Consider the following 24,413-nt stretch of genomic DNA (forward strand, 5'->3'; position numbering starts at 1 on the left):
GACGCGAATATTTGTCAGATCAATTTAAAGAGATGTGTAAGGAGAAAGGAATCACCAGATAGCTCACTATTCCCCACACCCCGCAGCAAAATGGTGTAGCGGAGCTGAGGTATAGGATGCTTTTAGATATGGTTAGATCGATGATGGCGTAGGACAACCTCCCAATATCTTTCTGAGGGGATTCCATGTTGAACGTTGCCTATGTCCTTAACCACGTGCCATCACAGTCAGTTTCTTCCACTCCCTATGAATTGTGGAAAGACACAAAGCCCACTTTGGGGCATATGCGACCATGGGGTTGTGCAGGATATGTTCATAATACCTCCCATAAGTTTGGGAAACTTTGCCCTAGAGCTAAAAAGAGTATCTTTATAAGGTATTCCGATACCTCGAAAGGCTATGTAGTGTACAATGAACATCAAGCTGAAGGGATGACAGAGAGTGAGTCCCGTGATGTGGATTTTATTGAGACCGATTTCCCCAGCATTAGTGAAGCTAGTAGAAATCTTGATCTCTTTGAGATAGAGACTGATGAAAACATTTCACCTACTCTTGGCGAGTGAGGAATTAATAACTCATCAAGAGGTCGCCAGAGAGGGTGAGATTGATCATCAGCCTAGTGGGAGTGCGCCACTCAGTGACAGCGTACAACCAGAAGGTCAAGAACCCTTTGCGTGTAGGAGCACAAGTGGACATGTTCCCCAATGTCATTTTGAGATTGAAGGGGACGCTACCCTCGTTTGTGTTCCAAGAGATGAGGATGAGCCAACTTCAATATGTAAGGCGCTCTCTTCTCCAGCTAAGGAAATGTGGCAAGCTGCTATGGAAGACGAGTTGAGTTTTACGCGTAAGAACCAAGTCTGGGAGTTAGTTGATCTTTCGCCTGGGCACAAGGCCATCGGGAACAAGTGGGTTCTGAAGGTCAAGCGAAAGGCAGATGGATCAATTGACAAGTATAAGGCATGCCTTGTGGCGAAGGGATATACCCAAAAGGAGGGTACCAAATCGACATTAAAACTACTTTTCTCAATGGAGAACTAGACGAGGAGATCTTTATGGCTAAGCCTGTGGGCTTTGGGAAGAAGAGACATGAGCGCAAAGTATGCCGCCTCAAACGATCCATCTATGGCCTTAAGCAATCGTCCAGGAAGTGGTACATTAGATTTCATCATGCCATTACCTCTATGGGTTTTTGATATGATTGAAGGGGACCACTGTGTGTATGTTAAGTGGTCCAAGGAAGAATTCTTTATCCTATCCTTATATGTTGATGACATCTTGTTGGCTGAAAATGACATTGAAATGATTGTCGCCACTAAAAAGTGGTTGTCCTCTACTTTTGAGATGAAGGACATGGGTGAAGCCAACTTTGTATTGGGCGTAAAGATTATGAGGGATCGCACTAGGAGACTTCTTAGTTTGTCTTAAGAGACTTATATAAAGAAACTCCTGGAGCGGTTCCATATAAGCAACTCGAAACCCATTGACACTCCAATGGACAAGGCATGCACTTTGAGCCTAGACCAGTGCCCTAAGAACGATGAAGAGAGAATCCAACTGTCCAAAATACCCTACGCAGCGGCGATAGGCAGTCTGATGTACGCGATGATTTACTTTGTCGTTGCCATGGTGAGTCATTACCAAAGTAACCCTAGCCAGTCATTGGCAAGCAGTGAAGAGAATCCTCTGATACCTACGTTGGACTACAGACCTCTCGCTCACCTTTGGTGGTTCAGACTTGAGACTAAGAGGCTATAGTGATGCTGATTGGGCTAGTGACAGAGACAAATGCAAGTCCACTTTGGGGTATGCGTTTGTCCTAGGAGGTGGAGCTGTTACTTGGAGTAGCAAGAAATAGACCCGCATCGCCCTATCCACGATGGAGTCAGAGTACGTCGCATGTTGAGCAGCAGTTCAAGAGGCCGTTTGGCTCAGAAGCGTCTTACAGAGACTTAGTATTTCTACTCACTCAAACGACGCTGTGTTTATACATTGTGACAGCACGACACAATGTCAAGTGCTATAACTACCAGAAGATGGGGCGCTTCGCTCGTGATTGCACTGAAGCGAAGAAGGTACTATTTCTACTTTTATGTGTACACATGTTTTGGTTACCCAAACCCAATGACTTGGATTGTGGATACAGGAGCAACAAGACACATAGCTCATGATCGAGGGGGTTCATAGATTACGAAAGATTCTGGATGGCACCCGAACATCTACCTAGGGAATGGCACGAGTGAAGCAATTCGAGGAGTTGGTACTTATCAACTCACCTTGCGCAGTGGGCGCATCTTGCTACTTCATGATGTGCTATACACACCAAAAATTCAGCATAATCTACTTCTACATCGCACTTTTGACTTTAGGTTATTCCTTTATGTCTTTATAGTGACTCTTTTGAGATATGTTTGGATGGTAGCTTTTTGGGTATTGCAAGCTTGAGAGTTGTTTTGTTAACTTAGATTTGATAATTCCTATGTTTACTCTTCATCTTTTGTAGTTAATTCTAATATTAGTTCGAGTCAATTACATGGCATGTTAGATGGGACACATAGGCTGAGATAGGATGGGACAGCTAGCTAGAGAAGGCCTTCTTGGCTCACTCACTAAAGTCAACTTACCGACATGCGAGGCAAGTTTAACGGGTAAGGCCCACCAAAGTATTTTTAAAGGCTAAACGGTCCACCTGCACCTAGAACTTGTCCATTCGGACATCTACGGACCAATGAACGTGAAGGCACATCATGGTGCTTCTTATTTTCTCACCTTTATCGATGATTACTCACGATTTGGTTATGTTTATCTAATCACTCACCACTACAGCGCTAGATTGTTTTAAACGCTTTGTAGCAGAAGTTGAGAATCACAGAGCAAGAGTTTAAAAACTCGTGCACCGATCGAGGACGCGAATAATTGTCGATCAATTTAAAGAGATGTGTAAGGAGAAAGGAATCACCGTGATAGCTCACTATTCCCCACACCCCGCAGCAAAATGGTGTAGCGGAGCTGAGGTATAGGATGCTTTTAGATATGGTTAGATCGATGATGGCGTAGGACAACCTCCCAATATCTTTCGAGGGATTCCATGTTGAACGTTGCCTATGTCCTTAACCACGTGCCATCACAATCAGTTTCTTCCACTCCCTATGAATTGTGAAAGACACAAAGCCCACTTTGGGGCATATGCGACCATGGGGTTGTGCGGATATGTTCACAATACCTCCCATAAGTTTGGGAAACTTTGCCCTAGAGCTAAAAAGAGTATCTTTATAAGGTATTCCGATACCTCGAAAGGCTATGTAGTGTACAATGAACATCAAGCTGAAGGGATGACAGAGAGTGAGTCCCGTGATGTGGATTTTATTGAGACCGATTTCCCAAACATTAGTGAAGCTAGTAGAAATCTTGATCTCTTTGAGATAGAGACCGATGAAAACATTTCACCTACTCTTGGCGAGTGAGGAATTAATAACTCATCAAGAGGTCGCCAGAGAGGGTGAGATTGATCATCAGCCTAGTAGGAGTGCGCCACTCAGTGACAGCGTACAACCAGAAGGTCAAGAACCCTTTGCGTGTAGGAGCACAAGTGGACATGTTCCCCAATGTCATTTTGAGAATGAAGGGGACGCTACCCTCATTTGTGTTCCAAGAGATGAGGATGAGCCAACTTCAATATGTAAGGCGCTCTCTTCTCCGCCTAAGGAAATGTGGCAAGCTGCTATGGAAGACGAGTTGAGTTTTACGCGTAAGAACCAAGTCCGGGAGTTAGTTGATCTTTCGCCGGCACAAGGCCATCGGGAACAAGTGGGTTCAAGGTCAAGCGAAAGGCGGATGGATCAATTGACAAGTATAAGGCATGCCTTGTGGCGAAGGGATATACCCAAAAGGAGGGTACCAAATCGACATTAAAACTACTTTTCTCAATGGAGAACTAGACGAGGAGATCTTTATGGCTAAGCCTGTGGGCTTTGGGAAGAAGAGACATGAGCGCAAAGTATGCCACCTCAAACGATCCATCTATGGCCTTAAGCAATCGTCCAGGAAGTGGTACATTAGATTTCATCATGCCATTACCTCTATGGGTTTTTGATATGATTGAAGAGGACCACTGTGTGTATGTTAAGTGGTCTAAGGAAGAATTCTTTATCCTATCCTTATATGTTGATGACATCTTGTTGGCTGAAAATGACATTGAAATGATTGTCGTCACTAAAAAGTGGTTGTCCTCTACTTTTGAGATGAAGGACATGGGTGAAGCCAACTTTGTATTGGGCGTAAAGATTATGAGGGATCGCACTAGGAGACTTCTTAGTTTGTCTTAAGAGACTTATATAAAGAAACTCCTGGAGTGGTTCCATATAAGCAACTCGAAACCCATTGACACTCCAATGGACAAGGCATGCACTTTGAGCCTAGACCAGTGCCCTAAGAACGATGAAGAGAGAATCCAACTGTCCAAAATACCCTACGCAGCGGCGATAGGCAGTCTGATGTACGCGATGATTTACTTTGTCGTTGCCATGGTGAGTCATTACCAAAGTAACCCTAGCCAGTCATTGGCAAGCAGTGAAGAGAATCCTCCGATACCTACGTTGGACTACAGACCTCTCGCTCACCTTTGGTGGTTCGAGACTTGAGACTAAGAGGCTATAGTGATGCTGATTGGGCTAGTGACAGAGACAAATGCAAGTCCACTTTGGGGTATGCGTTTGTCCTAGGAGGTGGAGCTGTTACTTGGAGTAGCAAGAAATAGACCCGCATCGCCCTATCCACGATGGAGTCAGAGTACGTCGCATGTTCAGCAGCAGTTCAAGAGGCCGTTTGGCTCAGAAGAGTCTTACAGAGACTTAGTATTTCTACTCACTCAAACGACGCTGTGTTTATATATTGTGACAGCACGACAATGCTTGCATTTGCGAAGTACCCCAAGTTTCATGGTAGAGACAAGCACATTGACATAAGATATCACTACATTCGAGATACGATCGTGCAAGGTGAAGTTGTTCTGCAGCACATCTCCACTGGCAATATGTTGGCTGTATGACAAAGCCCATTGCTAAAGATGTTTTTCTAGTTCATGTTAGGAACCTGGGACTCATGCGGATATGATGTGTATTTTTCGGAACACTTTTTATGGATGGATATTTATTAGTATTCCTCTTACATTTATTAATGAGTATATATTTGTTTAAGCAATTTTGTGTGTATATATTCATTATTTGTAATGATGTCCCCAGATATTGAATCGACCCACTCACACGGGTGATTCGCCTCGACACTTGAGCGTAGCGAGCGAGATGAGCCCATAAGCATGTGTGCTCGATGGCGCCTTAGTTAGAGCTAAGAGAGACCACGATCTGGTCCAACTTGGAAGATATTGCCCCTTCTAAGTAGCCTGTTAGAAGCCGGCTGTGAGGTTCTAGGCAGAAACCATGAGGGTAACTATGCTAGAAATTTAGGTTAGACGCTTGAAGTAGCGACTAGACTAAGATCTGTATGGCACTTATTTACTGCGAGTGACATGCCCACCCTAGTGGGAGTTGCCCCACAGCATGCATATTATACTGCATGTGCTCATATCGACTGATTGTGAGAGTGACTGAATGGATCCCTACCTCGTCACTGTGTGAGCCACGTGGATTATATTAATCCCAGGGTACCCTTTTCACCTGAGACAATATCATGAAGAGGACATCCAATGACGCTATTTTGACGTTCTCCTTAGGATCATGGATAATGCAGTCCAGCGGGAAACAATTGGGAAAGCTGTTGGAGATAATTTGATTGACATGAGGGGCTCAGGAAAAATCATCTGACATTACACCTTTGTTTTGTGACTCATTGCCCGGGCGACTTGTCGTATTTGTGATCGACGTAGTCATGAGTACATTGCATACAAAGGGTTAGCATTGCTCACCATGAGGGGTCGAGAGTGCTAGATCTAGTGTAATTGGAACGTTTGGGGTATTTCAAAATTGTTTATAAGTGATGTACTATGTTGGCTAGATAGAAGTTTGATATAGTACTCCTACCCTGAATCATCTCGACAGGTCGCACACCCCATTTCTTGTATGATGGATAAACACGGATTGAGAGAAACTTGAAGGCATACTTAAACTTATGCGCCCTATGTGGACGAGTGGGAGATGTAAATCGATATTGGGCCGTCGGCCTGGTCAAGACCGCCCTTAAGGGTAGACCTGCCAAACCCGCATAGGGGAGAGGGAGCCGGTCACTTAAGTGACCAACTCCTCTCCCCCCCCCCCCCTCTCTGATAGAGACCCAGTGGGGATCTAAAGAGGGTGGTCCAGAGTTTTGGCTTTATATAATCTAAGATAGCCCAAAGCCCTAGGTGGTGCATAAGAAATTATTCTCTCCCACTTCAAGTTCTGTGTTTTTCTTTTGGGTTTCCGTCCCTGCTGCCCAGGGATTTGTGGTGTCGATTTCTCTAAGGAGAAACCTGTAGAGATCGTGGAGCTTTGTTCGAATGCTCGTAACCATAAGCTTGGCTATTGATTCTTCTTCCACTGCGCTTCCGTACACATTCAGGTATGATCCAAACCCTAGTTTAATTGGATCTTGGTATTTATGATCTAACAAACACTAATGGTGCAGGTTGAGAGTGATAACCAAGGAGTGGTCTCCTCCCTGAAGTCCACGTCTACTCTTCCTTCGTTACATGTTCAACCAATTTTGGAGGACATTTGCCACCTATATACTTATTTGGACGAATGTAGTTTTCTTTATATTCCAAGGGTCGCGAATGGTATTGCGGATTCCCTTATAAGGAGGGCACTGCCCGTTACGGGAAGGACAGTTTGGCTTAATTCCAATCCCTGTGTAGCTGGTGAGATTGTACCCGACCATGGGTATGTTTCCCGTTCTCATCAATAGATTACATTCCTACCAAAAATAAAATAAAAAAACGTGAACCAAGAACTCAATGGTTTCGGGTGAACAAACAAAGGGGTAAGGATGATAAGAAACCCAAATTATACACAGTATTTAGAACCTTTACTGCAATTTCTTAAGCTACAGAAACCGGGGAGAGAGAGAGAGAGAGAGAGAGAGAGAGAGAGAGCTAACTATAATTCATGGATATGAAAACATCTATCACTTAAAAGCAAAGAAACAGAGAGAATCAGAAAAGAAATTCCAATTCCCCCCCCCCCCCCACCAACCAATCTATTTGTGCATACATAAGCCTTTCCCTTCCGATAGAAGAGAAACGAAGATGCACAAAATGAAAACCCACCTATATACATATAGAGAAAATGAATAAAATCTGAACTTATTGGTTCTGAGCAGAGATCATCAACCAACCATCAAACCCAATCTACCAAACCATGCTCCTTGGCTTTTCTTGTGATTGAATTGATCTCTTCTTCCCGAGCTCTCTGTTCTTTCATGGATTGACAACTAAACGCCTAAGGCATATGGTGCAGAAATACTTCCTCTTGGTCTTGAAGCAGAGTGGTAAGAAACAGAACCTCCATTGGTTCTCCATATCCACAGCTTGAATCATTCCTCCACAGTACGGACAAGCTCCAGGTGCTGGTTGTCTTCCCAAAACCTTTTCTTCTTCGTCGCATACAAATACCAAACACATCTTTGAGGTCTCTCTTGTGTGACCTTTTCTTTAATTTGATCGCAGATGATCGTTTGCAGTTCCAAATTGGAAAAAAATTACACTCGAAGAAAGAATGAGATCTATTCAGAATATATAGACAAGAGGTAAGGCAGGAACTTTACCAAACCCAAAAAAAAAAAAGAGTTATGGATGGAATATTCGACGAGGGTGGTAAAAGCCCACGCGCATCGAGAAGATTCCACACACGCTTGACGGTTTCTAAGAAGGTTCTTTCTGTGCTACTACGCGTAGCTGCCGTTTTTAGGTGCTGACAAGTTGCAATGGACCTAATCCGAGATAAAAATTTCAACCAAAAAAAAAAAAAAAATTCCGAGATAAAAAGTGGCGTATAAGTATCACGCGCTCTCTTTTTGTTCTTTCTTTCTCTACTTTTCAAATTCTATCGATCCTGCAAGTGTCTGGGCTGTATAACCTTGAGAAATTTGGACACAAGCACAGATTTGTGAGTTTGGGCTTGAGCTTGGGCAAGCACAGATGTGTACGTCTGGGCTTGAGCATGGGCTCTTTCTAATTCTCTTAATTGAATTGGCATTGCCAGAGTGCCAGAGTGCCATTTGATCCTAGTTCCCGAGTTTCAATGTGAATTAGTCAGAAGACTTTGAACTAGACCTTGTACGCATGTTTTTTTTTTTTTTTGGTGATAAAATAAGAAAATATATATTAAGATAAGGAGATACATACACTTTTGTTGATTAGTGCATGACGAGTCAGATTCATAGCTATAGTTATACAAAAAGGGTCTCCCTGAGCTATAAACTTAATGTTACTATACGAGTCTAAAATATAGAGCAGATCATTAAGATGTTGCCGGGGCCAGGCTTATTTGGTTGGGGATGGAAGAACATCGGTGATCGTAGGGTAAGAACACCACACTTCTTGAATCTGCAACCCCAAAACTTAAGCTTGATCCAACCCAACCCGAATACTGTACAATACCGGCTCCAATTCCGACGAAGTAGACTGAAAATCAGAAACAAAAAAGATAAGTCTTCCTCCTTTCAAAAAAAAATAGGACCATCCAGCTGTACTCAACCCTGGTTATGTAGTGTCCTGCACAAATTAAAACATGAAAGTCTAGTTTTGGTAAGCCATGAAATTGTGAAATAGACAAGCAAAGATCCGGATCATTATTTACATTCAGAGATGTAATATGGGGGGGGGGGGGATATTTTCATATCAAATAAATATCGTGAAATTAGCTTTATAATCCGAGTCAGATTAGGACTCTCTAACCCAAACACAACCATATTTCAGGCATTCCAAATAAAATAACAAGTTATAATAAACACATTAAAAAACCAGTCTAAAGATTGTTTTTCGAGGTTGGTTTTGAGGAACATAGAAATGCATAATTCTAGCAGATTTTGAGAGGCCAAAAATTCAGTTCTCAAGCCCAGAGGTCTCGCCACCCATAGATGCTTAACCCAATCACAAGATATGAATAAGTGTCAGTTTGATTCTGCACAATTTCCACAAAGAACGCAGGAAGGGTCGATCAGAAGCCATTTAGAGAGAGAAGCCTTGATAGGGAGTCCTGCATTCAGAAGACGCCAGAAGAAAATTTTAAATTTCGGATGGATGTGAAGTTTCCAAAAAAATTTCCACCAAGCATTGTTAATCGGATGAGTATGCTTAATGGAAGGGTTCAATCTAGTGGCAGCTAACTTAGTTTTGAAGAGGCCTTGCTTGGAGGGTATGTACCACCATCCATCTTCACAATGAAAAAATTTGAGAAGAGTTAAATGCGAAATGATATTGGGAGGTAAAATTTGGTTCAGGGAGTTGACATCCCAACAATCTCTCATCCTATATTTTTCAATAGAATAAGAGAGCATATCCTTATTAACAGAAGTTAAAGAGTGCTCCAACAGGTTCCCAGGGAGGGAAGGAATCCATTTGTCAGTCCAAAAGAAGGTGGATTTGCCATTGCCAACCTTCCTAATGACAGATTTTCAAGATCCAGAATAATATTTGTAATACTATTCCAAACCCACAAACCATTTCTTTTTCTAGTAGCAGGGTCAAAAAAAAGAATTTTTTGGGAAGTACTTCCCCTTGATAACTCTGGACCAAACAGAAGAAGTATCAGAAATTAACCTCCAACCTAATTTTAAGATGAGAGCTCTATTATGTTGTTCAGCCTTTCTAAACCCCAGCCCCCCCTTGGCTTTGAGGAGGCACAATTTGTCTTAGGTGATGTAACAAGCTCTTCTTTTCTTACCCTCATGAGATCCAAGCCAAAAATTAAAGCAAATAGAATCAATTTGACGACACACTTTTAATGGAAACAAGAAGCAGTTCATGAGGTAGGATGGGGTTGCAGCTAATGCAGATTTTATCAATACCGCACGTCCTGCAAAGGATAGACAATTAGATTTCAATTTAGCCAATTTGTGTTGCATCCGTGTGACAATCCCATTGAGATCTTTCACTTTTGATCTTCCATGAAATAGGTTAGTGCCCAAATAAGTAGCGTCCTTGGACATCTCCGCGACAACAATAAGAGAGCAAAGGGCACATCTCTCAATTGTAGTAACATTTTTACTAAAATGAATTACACTCTTCTTCAGGTTAATTTCTTGACCAGACAGGTCAAAAAAAAGATCCAAAATAGCCTTGATAGTCGGAAGATCCTGCTCAGCACAGCAATAGATGAACATATCATCAGCAAAGAATAAATGTGATATTTCAGGTGCTGACTTGGATATCTTGATTCCTTGAAGCAAATTTAGATCACGATAGGTAGTTAGTAAACGAGAAAGAGCCTCTATAGCAAAAAGGAAAAGATAAGGGCTTAGAAGGCAACCTTGGCGTATTCCCCTCGAGGCTCTAAAGTTATCAAAGGGACTCCCATTCAGCTTAATAGAAAAACTAGTAGATGAGATCAGACAATTAATCAAGGAAACCCATTTCTCATCGAATCCCAGAAATTTAAACAGATATGTTAACAAACACCATTCAACACAGTCATAAGCCTTAGACATGTCAATTTTGATCGCTGCAAATTTCTTCTTCCCTTTAGTTCGATTGAGAAAGTGAAAAATTGCTTGTGCCATAACAATATTGTCAATAATTTGTCTGCCAGGCACGAAGGCAGCTTGGAAAGGTGAAATAATTGTGTGTAGGTAGTTCTTCAAGCGATTAGCCATTAATTTAGAGATTATTTTATACGAAATATTGCACAGGCTAATCGGCCGAAAGTCTTCAACATAAGCAGCAGAGTCCTTCTTAGGGATCAAACAGATGAGAGTATGGTTGAGCCCAGGAGGTAAAAAACCATTGCTAAAGAAAGAGATTACCATTTTCAAAATATCAGGGCTAACAATATCCCAAAATTTTTGGAAGAAAACTGCCTGAAAGCCGTCAATTCCAGGGGCTTTCAAGGGCCCCAAAGAGAAAACTACTTGCTTAATTTCCTCCAAAGATGGAAGGGAGCAAAGACTATCCGAATCCGCAACGGAAATGACCCGGGGGAATATGCATTCAATAAATTCCACCTCAAGAGGGTTAGAAGAGGTAAAAATTGTCACGCCCCTATCCCGAGCTTATGCCTTAAGGATAGTCAAGAGGGTGATTAGGGTGACACACGTCACCCCAATTCCTACTAGGATCAACGACACAGTGTCCCAAGCCATAGTCAACAACCAAGGACCCACCCAAATGATTACATTTGCATAAAGAAAGGAATATTACATTAAACATCAGAGATAATAAGAGCTGAAGCAATATTTAAATATAGCAGTTACAATATGTTCAGCTGGCTAAGTGATACAGCAATAGTTAAAGTTGACCACCAACTGACCATGACATAACTACTCAGCTATTAGTAAGTTATTATAAAAAGTGTTCATACGGGCACAAAGCCCCAAAAGAATCAAAAGGTGGGGACAATCCCCTAACAACATCAGTGCCCATAAGCACAATCATCACAGGGGCAATCGTCGCTGTGTTCATCTGACACAAACTCCGGTTCCTCTGCTCCAATACTGTCATACTCCACCGACTGAACTTCTAGGCCAGCCAAATACCCACCATCTACATCAAAATCTAAAAAGTTGTGTACACAGGGGGTTAGTTCCACTGAGCCAGTGAGGGGAAAGGGGAGTGCACAAACACACAATCACATATAGTCTATGATGCATGTAATGTTAAATATGTATTTTTCACCTAGCAAATAGTCTAAGTCGTGGTATATGCTACTGTGATAACTCGGGAGACATTGTGGGTCACTTAACCTATCGACCCAGTGAAACCTCAATTATCACGAGGGAGCCTACACCGGTAGAAGCCATAGACCACCCAGTGACAGACCCCGATAGCCATCACTACCCCCGACCTGGCCTCTCCCGCCTCCACAGGCAACAGGTGCTCAGATTATCCAACACATAAACCCCTGTTGGCAAGGGTTGTAGCATAAGGGAATATAGATCCTAGCCACAGATATACTTCATGCAAGTCCTATCGTCCTGAGAGGTATTCCGAGTGCATCAACGTCCCATTCCATCTAGTACCCGGGTACCAGCACGGCACGGCACATACAGATCAGGATGGCAAGCAATAAATATAATAAAGAATTCCTGGGGTTCCAACACCGTAACCTAATAAAATAAAGTAAAGCAACATATCCACATTTCATCAATTTGTATCCAACAAGATTTTATATACAAGGATGCAACATGGTAAAAATGAATGCAAGCATAATCCATCATATGATCTATATAGTTATACTTTATATATCAAGCCCAAACATCACCCAAAGCCCACTCACATTTCGTTTGCTTGTCGGTCGGTGTGTTCGGTAAGGTTTGCTCTAATGCACGCACTCCCGTACAAATTTTAAAGTCTGAGAATGCGTGAGAACAGTGTTAGAGGTATATAGGTGGGTCCCATGAAGGGTCCCAATAATTCATTTGAAGCTTGAGTCAAGACAGCACGGGCGGATGCAGGAACGGAGGCAGCCAGGTGAGTCCGATCGTGGATCCGCCCAGGCCATACCCAAAAAATATATGGAACGGACTCACGGGCAGATGTGGAACATGGATCCGCTCATGCATCCGTCCAAACCCTGAGATTTTCCCAAAAGCGACCTGAGCTACTGGCGAATTTACCAAGTGGGTCCGCTCATGGCTCCGCCAAGGTTAAATAGCCAGGTTATACTGGACGAACTAACGGGTGGATGCACGACAGTGGATCTGCTCGTTGATTCGTTGCCATTCCTTTGAAATCTGTGAAGATCCTCACCTCCAGCCTTTCATCCATGGAACCATAAGGGTCCTAGGGTTGGGGAGGTGAGTCCAATCCTTTGTTGGAGGTCCAAAACACATAGTCCTATAAGGAATTTAGGGGAAACAAGATATTGGATCCATCTCCAAGGTTTTTCCCCAAACTTAACTAGGTCTCCAATGCTTGAACAACATCTAGGTTATCAACTCCATGAAGACATTAAGGGAAGGGGATATAGGTTTCAAAGGGAGCATTCAATAAGGTTTATTGGGTTTTTAAGAGAACCCCCAAGCTTGGAATCGATCCCAAGGGAATCTCCAAACCCGGAAATGGAAAAGAGAGGGGGGAAGGGTGAGGGCATTTACCTCAAGGATGGATTAATGGATGATTCTCCACCTCCACAGCCCCTTCAAGCTCCTCTTCTCCAAAGCCTTCAATGCTCCAAGTCTCCAACGTTTTGGGTAGATGAGAGGAATAAATGAGACTTGAAGGCTAAGCTTTGGTCTTATATCCAATCCCCACTTAGGGCCTGTTTGGCTTAGGCTTTAAGAGCCAAAACTCATTTAAAAGCCCACTAGGCCAATGGTCCACCTTTAGAACACCCACAAGCTAAGGAGATCAAGGGTGAGGCCAACCTTATCTGGGTCCCTAATTAGGATGTCCGGGGCACAGGGTGTGGGTCCCACCGAGAAAACACACATAGGCCATAAACAGCATGGGCGGACTATCGGGTGGATGCAGTCTTGGTGAGTCCACTCGTGCATCCGTTGCTACTGTAAAGGGCAGAATTCTAAGGAAGTTGATCGGGCTTCGGCCCACACTTCAAGGCCAACAAGGAAAAGGTATACTAACATTCACAAGGGCAGTATCTTACCCTCGACCGTCACGATGTGTCCTTCGTGATCCTGAAGAGTTTCCCAAATCGCGATGCTAAGCTCATCGCCAAAAGAGGTGTCTAGGTGTGGGGACACGGGGAATGCCTTCCAGTACTCTTCACTTCGAGGACTCGTGCTAGGAGGATGATCAACGAAGTCACCATCGATAAATCTTCCCCACTGCCGGTTAAGGAACCTCTCCCCCACAGGCAGGCCCGTGAACTGGTCAACAATCTTGTGGTTAGGTTTGACCACAAGTGAAAATAGCTCACCAACGTACACAGTAGTAGAATCTACACGCCATAAGAGAGAGAAATTATAATTAATAGTAAATTCGGGCGCGGATGTAACATCCTCCCCACCTTACAAAAATTTTGTCCCCAAAATTATCTTATCTTGTAAGATTCTAAGGGAAGGGTACTTTGCTCGCATTTCCACCTCAGCTTCCCAGGAGGCTTCTTCTTCTATGTGGTTGCACCACTTCACTTTCACATAATGAATAGGTCTATTGCGGAGATTCACCACCTTGCTGTCTAAGATCTTCTCAGGCTGTTCTTTATAGGACATATCAGCTACCAACTTCGATGGTTCCTGGGACAAAACATGACTGGGGTCATGCAAGTACTTCCATAACATAGACACATGGAAGGCATCGTGCATGCCATCTAAAGATGGTGAAAGCACTAGCCGATAAGCCACCGGTCCAATCTTCATAAGAATTTCATAGGGCCCAATATATCTCGGGCTTAGCTTGCCCTTCTTGCTGAACTGCATCACGCCCTTGGTAGGTGATACCTTGAGAAATACTTTATCACCGATAAGGAATTCTAGATCCTTCCGTCTTTGGTTTGCATAGCCCTTCTGCCTAGATTGGGCAGTCTTTATTCACTCACGGATCAAGTCCACCTTCTCACAGGTTGCTTAGATTAATTTTGGCCCAAGGATACGCCGCTCACCTACTTCATCCTAGTACAATGGAGTATGACACTTCTTCCCATACTGAGCTTCAAATGGTGCCATTTCGATAGTAGCTTGGTAACTGTTATTGTAGGCAAATTCGATAAGCGAGATATGCTCATCCCAATTGCCTTGCATATCAATGGCACAGGCCCGAAGCATGTCTTCCAAGGTCTGTATTGTCCTCCGACTGGCCGTCAGTTTGTGGATGGAAGGCAATGCTAAAACTCAATAGGGTACCCATAGCTCTCTGAAATCCACCCCAAAACTTGGACGTGAACCTAGGATCTCGATCCGAGATAATGCTAACTGGAACTCTGTGCAGGCGAACCACGTTATCAATGTACAAGCGGGCCAGCTTATCCATAGTATAGGTGACCTTGATTGTGATGAAATGAGCTATCTTCGTCAACTTATCCACAATAACCCATAGAGCATCAACACCTCTGGGTGTGCGGGGCAGTCCAATGACGAAGTCCATGGTGACATGTTCCCATTTTCATTATGGCATGGGCAATGACTGTAGAAGACCATGGGGCCATTGTCTATCTGCCTTCACTTGCTGATAAGTGAGACACCTGACCACAAATTCAGCTACATCTCTTTTCATTCCTCTCCACCAGTAATGTCCTTTTAGGTCCTTGTACATTTTTGTACTACCTGGGTGAATTGAATAGGGGGAATTATGTGCTTCTAACAACACTTCCTTTCTCAGCTGATCATCTTTAGGAACACATAGCCACTCTCTGAACATAAGGACGCCGCTATCTGTCAATGTGAAATCCAGATCTTACTGTGTGTCACCCTGGATAGCTTCAATTATCTCCTTAAAGCGTTCATCTAAAGCTTGAGCTGATTGAATCCTTTCAACCAAGGTTGATTGCATAGATAAGGCTGCTAAAGATAGAGTAACACCCTCTACCAGCAATTCCAAATCCATCCTTCTAGCTTCTTCCACAAGTTCTTTACTGACAGCCAAGGATGCGATGGATAAAGTTTGGGACTTCTAACTAAGAGCATCCGCCACAACATTTGCCTTACCCGGATGGTAATGGATGGTGTAATCATAGTCCTTCATGAGTTCTAACCAACGTCTCTGTCTCATGTTGAGTTCCTTCTGAGTAAAGAAATATTTGAGGCTCTTTATGGTCACTGTAGATCTCACTCTTCTCCCCATACAGATAGTGTCTCCCGATCTTCAGGGCAAAGACCACAGCCGCCAACTCTAAGTCATGAGTTGGGTAACTCCTCTCATAATCCTTCAATTAATGAGAAGCGTAGGCTACCACATTTTCATCTTGCATCAAAACACAGTCGAGGCCCATCTTGGAAGCATCACAATAAACTGCCATCCCTTCAGTACCATTTGGAATGGTAAGCATCAGAGCCAAAATCAGTCGTTGCTTTAATTCTTGAAAGTTCTTCTCGCAGTCGTCAGGCCACTCGAACTTCACTCCCTTCCGGGTCAGTCAAGTCATAGGAGCAGAGATTTTTGAAAAGTTCTCGATAAATCTCCTACAATAGCCGGCTAGACCGAGGAAACTGTGAATATCTGCTACATTCTTGGGTGTCTCCCAGTCAACTACTGACTGTACCTTATCGGGGTCTACTTCAATACCCTTCGAAGAAACCAAATGATCTAGGATAGCCACTTGCTATAACCAAAAATTGCACTTGCTGAGCTTAGCATATAATTGCTTTTCTCTCAAGCGTTGTAGCACAAAGCAAAGGTGATCAGCATGTTCTTCCTCACTCTTAAAGTAGACCAGGATGTCATCAATAAATACGATAACGTACTTGTCTAGCACGTCGTGAAACACCTTGTTCATTAGCTCCATAAAAGCTGCCGAGGCATTGGCCAGCCCAAAGGACATAACCAGAAACTCGTAGTGTCCATATCACGATCTGAATGCAGTCTTATTGATGTCACTACCTCTGATCTTCAACTGATGATACCCAGAGTGGAGTTCAATCTTGGAAAATACTTTTACGGCTTGCAATTAGTCGAACAGATCATCAATCCTAGGCAGCGGGTACCGATTCTTGATCGTAAGCTTGTTGAGTTCACGGTAGTCAATGCACATACGCATACTACCGTCCTTATTCTTTACAAACAAAATAGGTGCACCCCACGGGGAAACACTTGGCCTGATAAAGCCCTTCTTCAACAGATCATTAAGCTGCTCTTGAAGTTCTTTCAATTCTAACGGGGCCATTCTGTATGGTACCTTAGACACTGGGCCAGCACTGAGCACTAGGTCAATCATAAATTCTATTTCCCGATCCAGTGGTAACCGTGTGAGGTCTTTCGGAAAGACATCAGGAAAATCTCTTACTACACTTATCTCTTCCATAGGTGTAACCTTAGCTTCAGTGTCTAGCACGGAGGCTAAGTAACATTGACAACCTTGTGCTAAGAGCTTCTGAACTTGAAGGGCTGAAATAATTGTCTTTCTAGGCTTTTTACTTTTGTTGCCCTTGAACACAAATTCATTATCTTCCCCTGACTTGAAGAGTATCTTCCTCTCTGCACAGATTAGGCTAGTTCCGTGAGTGGACAACCAATCCATTCCCAAAATGATATAGAAGTCTCTCATATCTAGGATTATCAAACTGGCCTCAAGTCCATGGTCGCTCACTCGAACAGGGCAAGAGTTGAAGGCTTGGTCAAGCTCGACCTTACTTCCAATCGGTGTACAAACTATCAACTTTTATTCCATATTGGCCGATTCAATCGGTAATTTCTCGGCAAAGGAAGGTGATATAAAGGAGTGCGACGCTCCTAAGTCAAATAACACATATGCAGGTAAGGAGCACACAGAAATTATGCCTGACAAACACCGAATAGCCAAACATGATAAACTCAACATAAAGAATTTTACTAAATTGGTTAAGTACAATACCTATGATAACACCAGGGTCAGACTGGGCTTCTTTATGAGTGACAGAATAAACTCGCCCCTGAGTCTTGCTTGCTGGAGGAGAAATAAGTAGGCGAACAACAGTCTTGGCCTGGGGCGCCTTAGAAGTCACAACTGGCCATGAACCTGGCTACCGAGGTTGTGGGCAGTCCTTAACCATGTGGCTGAACTCCTTACAATTGTAACACATAAGAGTCTGGGTCCCATAATAATGGGCAGATGTAGCTTTAGGCACTTGGGCAACATCAGGTCTACGGGACTGAATTGGAGCTACATTGGTGTAGGCCCCTCTCCTCTGGAACTTGTTGGGTCCCCTAGAGTCATGAGATGGCATTGGCCTCTTGCCCGCTTGTATGGCCTTGTAATTTTCCCTCTGCTGATCTTCTATCAACTTGGCCGCTTCAACTACTTTTGCATAGGTGGGGTACTTGTGTCGTACCACAGAAGTACTTAAGCTGGCTCTAAGCCCCCTTTTGAATCTTCTTGCTTTCACGTCCTCAGTTTTCAAGTGGGTCGGAGCAAAGTAGAAATACTCCTCAAAGATCTGTTGATATTCAAGGACCGACTTGGATCCCTGACTGAGGCTCATGAATTCAATCTCTTTCTTCTCTCAAAAATTCCTTGGGAAGTAATTCTCAAGAAAGGCTTCTTTAAATTGAGCCCAAGTTGCATTTGGGTACTTGGCCCAGAAATGTTCCTTTAAGGAACGCCACCATGCATTAGCGTCACCTCGGAGTTAGAAAGTGGCACATCGAATCTTCTCGAGGTCACTATACGGTAGTACCTCAAAGATCCTTTTGAGATCCTGTATCCAAGTAGCTGGGAACATAGAGTCATGAATCAACTTATAAAAAGTCGATGGACGGTGCTTTTGGAATTTCTCAGAAAGTTTGGAGGCATCAACCCATTCTGGTACCACATTTTTGACTAGTAAGGCAGCCGGAGCAGGAGGAGGTGGATTTGGAAACACTTGCACTGGAGAAACCTCAACTACAGTTGGCCCAGGAGGAGGAATGATAGGAGTGGCATTGGCTGCGGGATTTGGGACTTCGTGCACCAGAGGTGGCACTCTTGGTCCTTCCCGACCAACATTCTGAAGCTGGGCAGTCACATTCTACATAAAAGTGCGCTGCTTATTCTGGGATTTTCGGTGTTCCCTTTGCATATCATGTAAAATGTTCCCTAAGAGCGCTGTAACATCCACATTAGTTCTCACGGGAGGTGATGTAGGCAAACCTTCCTCGGAAACATCACCGGCGTCATCCCTAGGAGGGGAACGATTCTGGTTACGAGTATTGACCATGATTTAGCACCTGATATAAATAAGATGCCTCACATGTTAGCACAAAGACAAGGGAAATAAATGCAAGGTGTAGACACTGATTTTTGTCACCACCCTTGGCAAGGATGACAACGGGACACGGACGATGGGCGACGCATCCTCTCCCTTTCTAGATCCCCAAAATACCTTCCAGAACCCAAAAATGGCCCATTTGGGCCCAACAAGTGAAATGAGGGGGACCACACTGTCCACGGCACCGTGGACAGTGTCCTACGGCCCTGTGGAGGTCCCCCACGGAAAGGGTGTACGAAGCCACGCTGCCGCGGGGGTTTTTGAAGTCAGCCTGCTGATGTCGCCCATGGCACCGTGGAGGACTTCTCTGGCCCAGGCTGTGGGGCACCCTCCCCTATAAATAGGAGGGTCCCCCTCCCTTCATTTAGAGGAGTTTCAGGGTAGGGAGACCCCCCAGGTACAAATTTCACCCCATATTTGCCCTCTTTGCCCTGATTTCCTTTCTTAAGAGTGCTCGATTAAGTGAGCTCCTCAAGTATGGGTAGATCCTTCGATTACCTGTTTGATAATCGAGCAATTCCCTCTCTTAGAGTTTGTTATCCCATCAGTGCACGGATAACAAGCGAAATTCCCCATTACAGTCATTATACTGTCCATTTGCTTACCGCCAAGCTACTTAGAAGAGCCATTACTCCGTCAAAAGAAATCGGCGTCTGTCCATTTGTCCGTCTCCCCTGAGCCAAGGGAATATCCTCATACAGGTATAATTACTGCACTTTATTAGTCCAATGTAGTCCTTAGTGTTTTACTGCCCTAATGTATATATTGAAAATATAAATTGTTGTATGTATTCTATAGCCTCAATATCACACAAGGAGAGAGAATGTTCATCATTTAGTAGCATCTATAATAGAGAGACCGCCTTCGGCCAGGCAAGATGGGTGTCCAACACCTTCCCATACTTGTAACCTGATCCCTTACCCGAATCTTTGACCAGACCATATGGAGCCTCATAGCCCGACTCCGTTCATGACCGACAGGGCTACACGTATTGGGTCCTAGGCCCTAACCCTAGGTGGTGACTTCACATTTTTTTAACATATTTTAATGCATGACCCCAATCCCATGATGATGTGTCAGAAGGACACCCCTCTATTCAAAATTAATATTCAAGTGGCCAACGAGGCTGCGGAAACCTCGTCACAATGAGGACCACAGTACTAACAGTGGCGACTTCACTGGGGACCCAGTGGGTAAACACCCACTTGAGGTCAAGCTTTCTAAAATGGATGCTACCAACAAATGTACGAATATTCTCTCCAAAGTTTGTATAAAAATCTCTGTGGCTAACATTTCCGTGTACTAACTACATCATGCATAGTATTCGAAGTGAAACCAAATGACGAGGGTACTCCCTGTCGTGCCTTTACCCCTGGGGAGGTGGGGCAATTCATACTAAGTACTCTGAGATCGAATGATAGCCGCTTCCTGTACCATTTTCTTACACACATGCACTGCATGGGAACACTTTTACCCCCTTAGTTAGTCATTGGACCCCATGAGTAGTCATGGGTAATTCGCGTCGAAGCTACAGCCTTTGATATTTACCATACGAGTTTAGAATCACTAGCGAGGGTACTCACTAGTGTGCTGTGGGGTGCTTTAGCCACTCAAAAAAGGCACTAGTCTGATTACTCTGAGACTGCGTGACCTACTCTCCAGGAATATTAAAAGAGCCACGTACCCGCAATTCGCGACCACAAGTGATAGGTATTTCGGTTCAGTCAAGGGTGACCTTTTTTTGTCCTATCAAGCCTACCCATTGCATGCATCATGTAGGAAAATAGACCATATATGATTAGGGTACGACACAAACTAACCTTTGTTAGCTATAAGAAGGACTGAGTTTAAGGTCACTTAGTGATTGATCTAGCTTCAATACCAAGGAAAGGAATTCCATAGTCCCACGATAGTCCCTCGAAGAAAGATGGAAGTCCACTCCCGTATAATGGAATCCTACATGACCCTCAAGAATGGGGTGCCTCTTATTGATTCCAGATATAATCATTAGGAATCTGAAACTAGGCTCTCTTCTTTGTTTGTTTGTTCTTCTTTTGTTTGGGCGATGGCGGCATTCGAATCATAGTCGAAAAGAACCGCTACAATACTGAAAGTTTCGACGTTGACTTCAATTACTTGAGCCGCAACAAAACAAAAAAATACAATAAAGATTGTGCAAAATAAAAGAACAAAATACAAAAAAATAATGGAGAAATTGATTCTAAATTGTCTAATATGCGAACATTCTCAATTCAATCAATACCTAAATTAGGTCTTCTCCATTTTCGTAGAAGCACAATTCCATACCCGAAAAGATCATTCCTGCCCGTCTAGATTTGATGAGAAGGAAGGTTGATCCGAGCCAGTCCGTCGCCCTTCCCAAATTCTCTGTCTTCTTCTTCCGACTTTTCAACTGAGATATCACATGGGGACAGCATGGATCCGACAGATGATCATTTATCTGAAAGTCATATGGAGCATCGAGTGGATAGGTTGCAAACAGACATGGCCGAAATGCGACACCTTATGGCACAATTGGTGCAATCAGTCAATGAAATCTCTAAGGGAGGATCTACATCTGGGCCGGCTGAGCAAGAAGTCAGGGGGACCATCCCTGCAACCCCCAAGACTCCTATCACCATACTGGTAGAGGAGGGGGATGATAGTCAACCTTTGGATCCTCCTGAGACTGAGAGAGAGAAGAAAATGAGAGAGAAAGTGGTTGACCTAGAGGTGTCCGTCGAAGGTAAGGTTAAGGAAAAAGATGAAGAAGATTTGATGTTCTTTCCTGAGGGAAAAATCCCTGAAGACTTCAAGTGGAAACTGGACAAGTTTGATGGGTCAGGAGACCCTAGAGCTCACTTCAAGATTTTTGCCACCATCGCTAGGTCGTGGGGGCTCTCTGAGAACCAAATGGGACAAGCATTCTTGTTTTCCTTGGCCGGATCTGTACTGTGATGGTTGACCCAATTGGACCATACTCAAACCCAATCCTGGGCATCCGTGGTAAAAGCATTCACTAAATAGCATTCGTACAACACTGAGATAAATATCACCCAGAGGGAGCTGGAGACTTTGAGGCAAGAACTAAATGAAGAGTTTTCGAACTTCATCATGAGGTTCAAAGAAAAGGCCGTAAAAATGTGGAACCGCCCTACAGAGGAGGAACAAGTCGAGCTACTGCTGGAAAATTTGTATGGAGAATATCGAGAAAAAATATATTACCAACATATCAAGACATTTGATGCCCTCATGACTATTGAAAAGAAGATTGAGGACAAGATCTTCAAAGAGAAATAAGCCCAATGTGTGACCCGAGAGACTATAGGAACTTACGTCGGAAGGAAAAACTCAAGGGCAAAGGGAGGGAATGCGACAAGAACAAGTCACCAAGCAGCAGAAGTCTAGGTGGTAACCACTGGGACCACACCCCTTGTGATCCAAGCCGAGCCTGAACCTCCTAAAAGAACTTTTAACTTCAGAGGGATGACACCCTCATTGTTATTTACCAAGCTCAAAAAGGAAGGGCTGATCAGTTCAGTTCCCCCCAGACCCATGGATCTAAATAATCCACCCACATGGTATAAGTCTAACCTCTACTGCCATTATCATGATGAGAAAGGTCATCACACGGATAGGTACGCGTTCCTCAAGAATGCAATCCCATACTTGATTTACAAGGGTAAAATAGAACTTCAGATAAAGCAGCAGCCAAATGTTATTGCCAACCCCCTGCCCGCTCATGGGGTAAACATGCTCCAAGAAGATTCTAAGCAAGTGGAGCCCACCTCCTTGATCCAATCGATCGAAAAGAGGAAGAAATTGATGAATGCACGTGCTTATAGAGCAATTTTGGCAAAAAAGCATAAAGGAGAAAAGAGGTGTCCAGTTTAGAAGGAAGTTTCTCAAGAGGTGGATCGTCCGGACTCCCCTTTCTATCATCCGAGGTAGGTAGGCACTACATGGGTGGAATACCCGATACCAGAGTGGAAAGCGCCATAGCCGCTCTTGAAAGGAACCTATTCTCCAGAATCTTCCACAGGGTCGGTAAACATGTTGCAGGAGGAAGCACCGATCAGGGACCTGACAACGCTAATCCAACCTATCCCACGGTATTTAAGGAAAGATGAGCAAGCACGCCGAGTACGATCTGAGAAAATGCAAGTTTGCATCCATTGTGTAAGAACAAACTGTGATGGAAATGTTCGAACAGGTGGACAATCGTGTGACCGTGGCAAGGGCATGGCATCCAAAAATCGGCTTCAAAAATTGGATTTCTTAGAATTTGGATTGGAAGGCCTTGATGTAGGGGCACCTCTGCGCAAGTATGGCTTCTCACCATTCAAAATCTGTCACCTGATCCCTGAAGAAATAGAAGTGGATGATTTCACCAGAATCATGCCCAAGCTTCTCAAAGCAGTATCGACATTGGCCATAGGCCAAGCTCTATCAGAAGAAGTTTCTCTCATCCATATAGAGGGAGACACTGATGATAGTACGGATGAAGCGAAGGATATGGAAGTCCATGAAGAGTGGATGGAATATGACGAGGAAGAACAAGACCCTGCTACAGTCAAGGAGGAATTCCATGTGATAGATTGGGTGAACAACATCAAGAATGATGATAGTGATGATCCAACCAATCTCATCCAACCTATTCTGTTAAGTGATGATGAAAGTAGAGATGATGGGGAGATATAATCACCGGAAGCTCCGAGAGGGGAGTGGACTGTGTCTAGAGAAGATTTTGAATGCTGGAGCATGAGCGTCTTCTATCAGATATCAGACATACTAGACATTTCCACTAATACTCAGGAAGTCCTCTACAAGGCGACTTCTCTATTCCATGATATGGTGTGCAGTAACTTTGTAGCATGATGTGAAAGACTGGTAATGCCAAATGAGAATGATGTGCTCGCTCGGACACTCCATGAATTGAAAAACATGGCATGGTTGGCCAATGCCTTGGTACATGATTTGTTTGGAGCCCCTCTGGAGGACCTTCTCCTATATTCAAATACTTTATCTTATCCTGAACCACCCAGGAGGAGTGAAACATGGGAAGCATCGATCAATGATATCAACCTGGGAGAATCTCACATCGACCTAACTGATAACATCCATCCTATGGAAGTTGAAGATGGAGGGGATTTAGTAGGAGAAGAGTCATCTGAAGAAAGCGAAGGCAAGCAGGAAATTGGGCCCAGAGAGTCAGATGATGAAGAGCCCGAACGGGAAGAAGAAACTAAAGATGAGAGCTTTGATGAAGGGGGAGAGCCTTATCAACCAAGGACGTGCCTCAAAAAGTATGAGAATATTTGTGGGCCAGTGCCATGGGCTTTATCATTTCAGGTGAACAAGATCCATAGAAATGTTGACAAAATTTAAGAAATGATCGCAAGGATGGTATTCTTAGATAATAAATACCA

The 24,413-nt window shown here is 43.7% G+C and overlaps 1 protein-coding gene across 1 annotated transcript; it reads right to left on the minus strand.

The window, feature by feature from the left end:
* Window positions 1-7,310: 7,310 nt before the first annotated feature.
* Window positions 7,311-13,521, minus strand: LOC122662205. Its single transcript, XM_043857783.1, has 2 exons — window positions 13,513-13,521; window positions 7,311-7,625 (listed from the first exon to the last, which is right to left on the minus strand). The coding sequence occupies exon 2, from the start codon at window positions 7,610-7,612 to the stop codon at window positions 7,409-7,411; it is 204 nt and encodes a 67-aa protein (XP_043713718.1). The 5' UTR covers window positions 7,613-7,625; window positions 13,513-13,521; the 3' UTR covers window positions 7,311-7,408.
* Between the last annotated feature and the right edge of the window lie 10,892 nt (window positions 13,522-24,413).

The sequence above is a fragment of the Telopea speciosissima genome, chromosome 5, assembly GCF_018873765.1.
Source record: "Telopea speciosissima isolate NSW1024214 ecotype Mountain lineage chromosome 5, Tspe_v1, whole genome shotgun sequence".
NCBI classification, from domain to species: Eukaryota; Viridiplantae; Streptophyta; class Magnoliopsida; order Proteales; family Proteaceae; genus Telopea; species Telopea speciosissima.

Coding starts and splice junctions, on each gene's coding strand:
- LOC122662205 (XM_043857783.1), bottom strand. CDS start 7,612: ATGTGTTTGGTATTTGTATGCGACGAAGAAGAAAAGGTTTTGGGAAGA.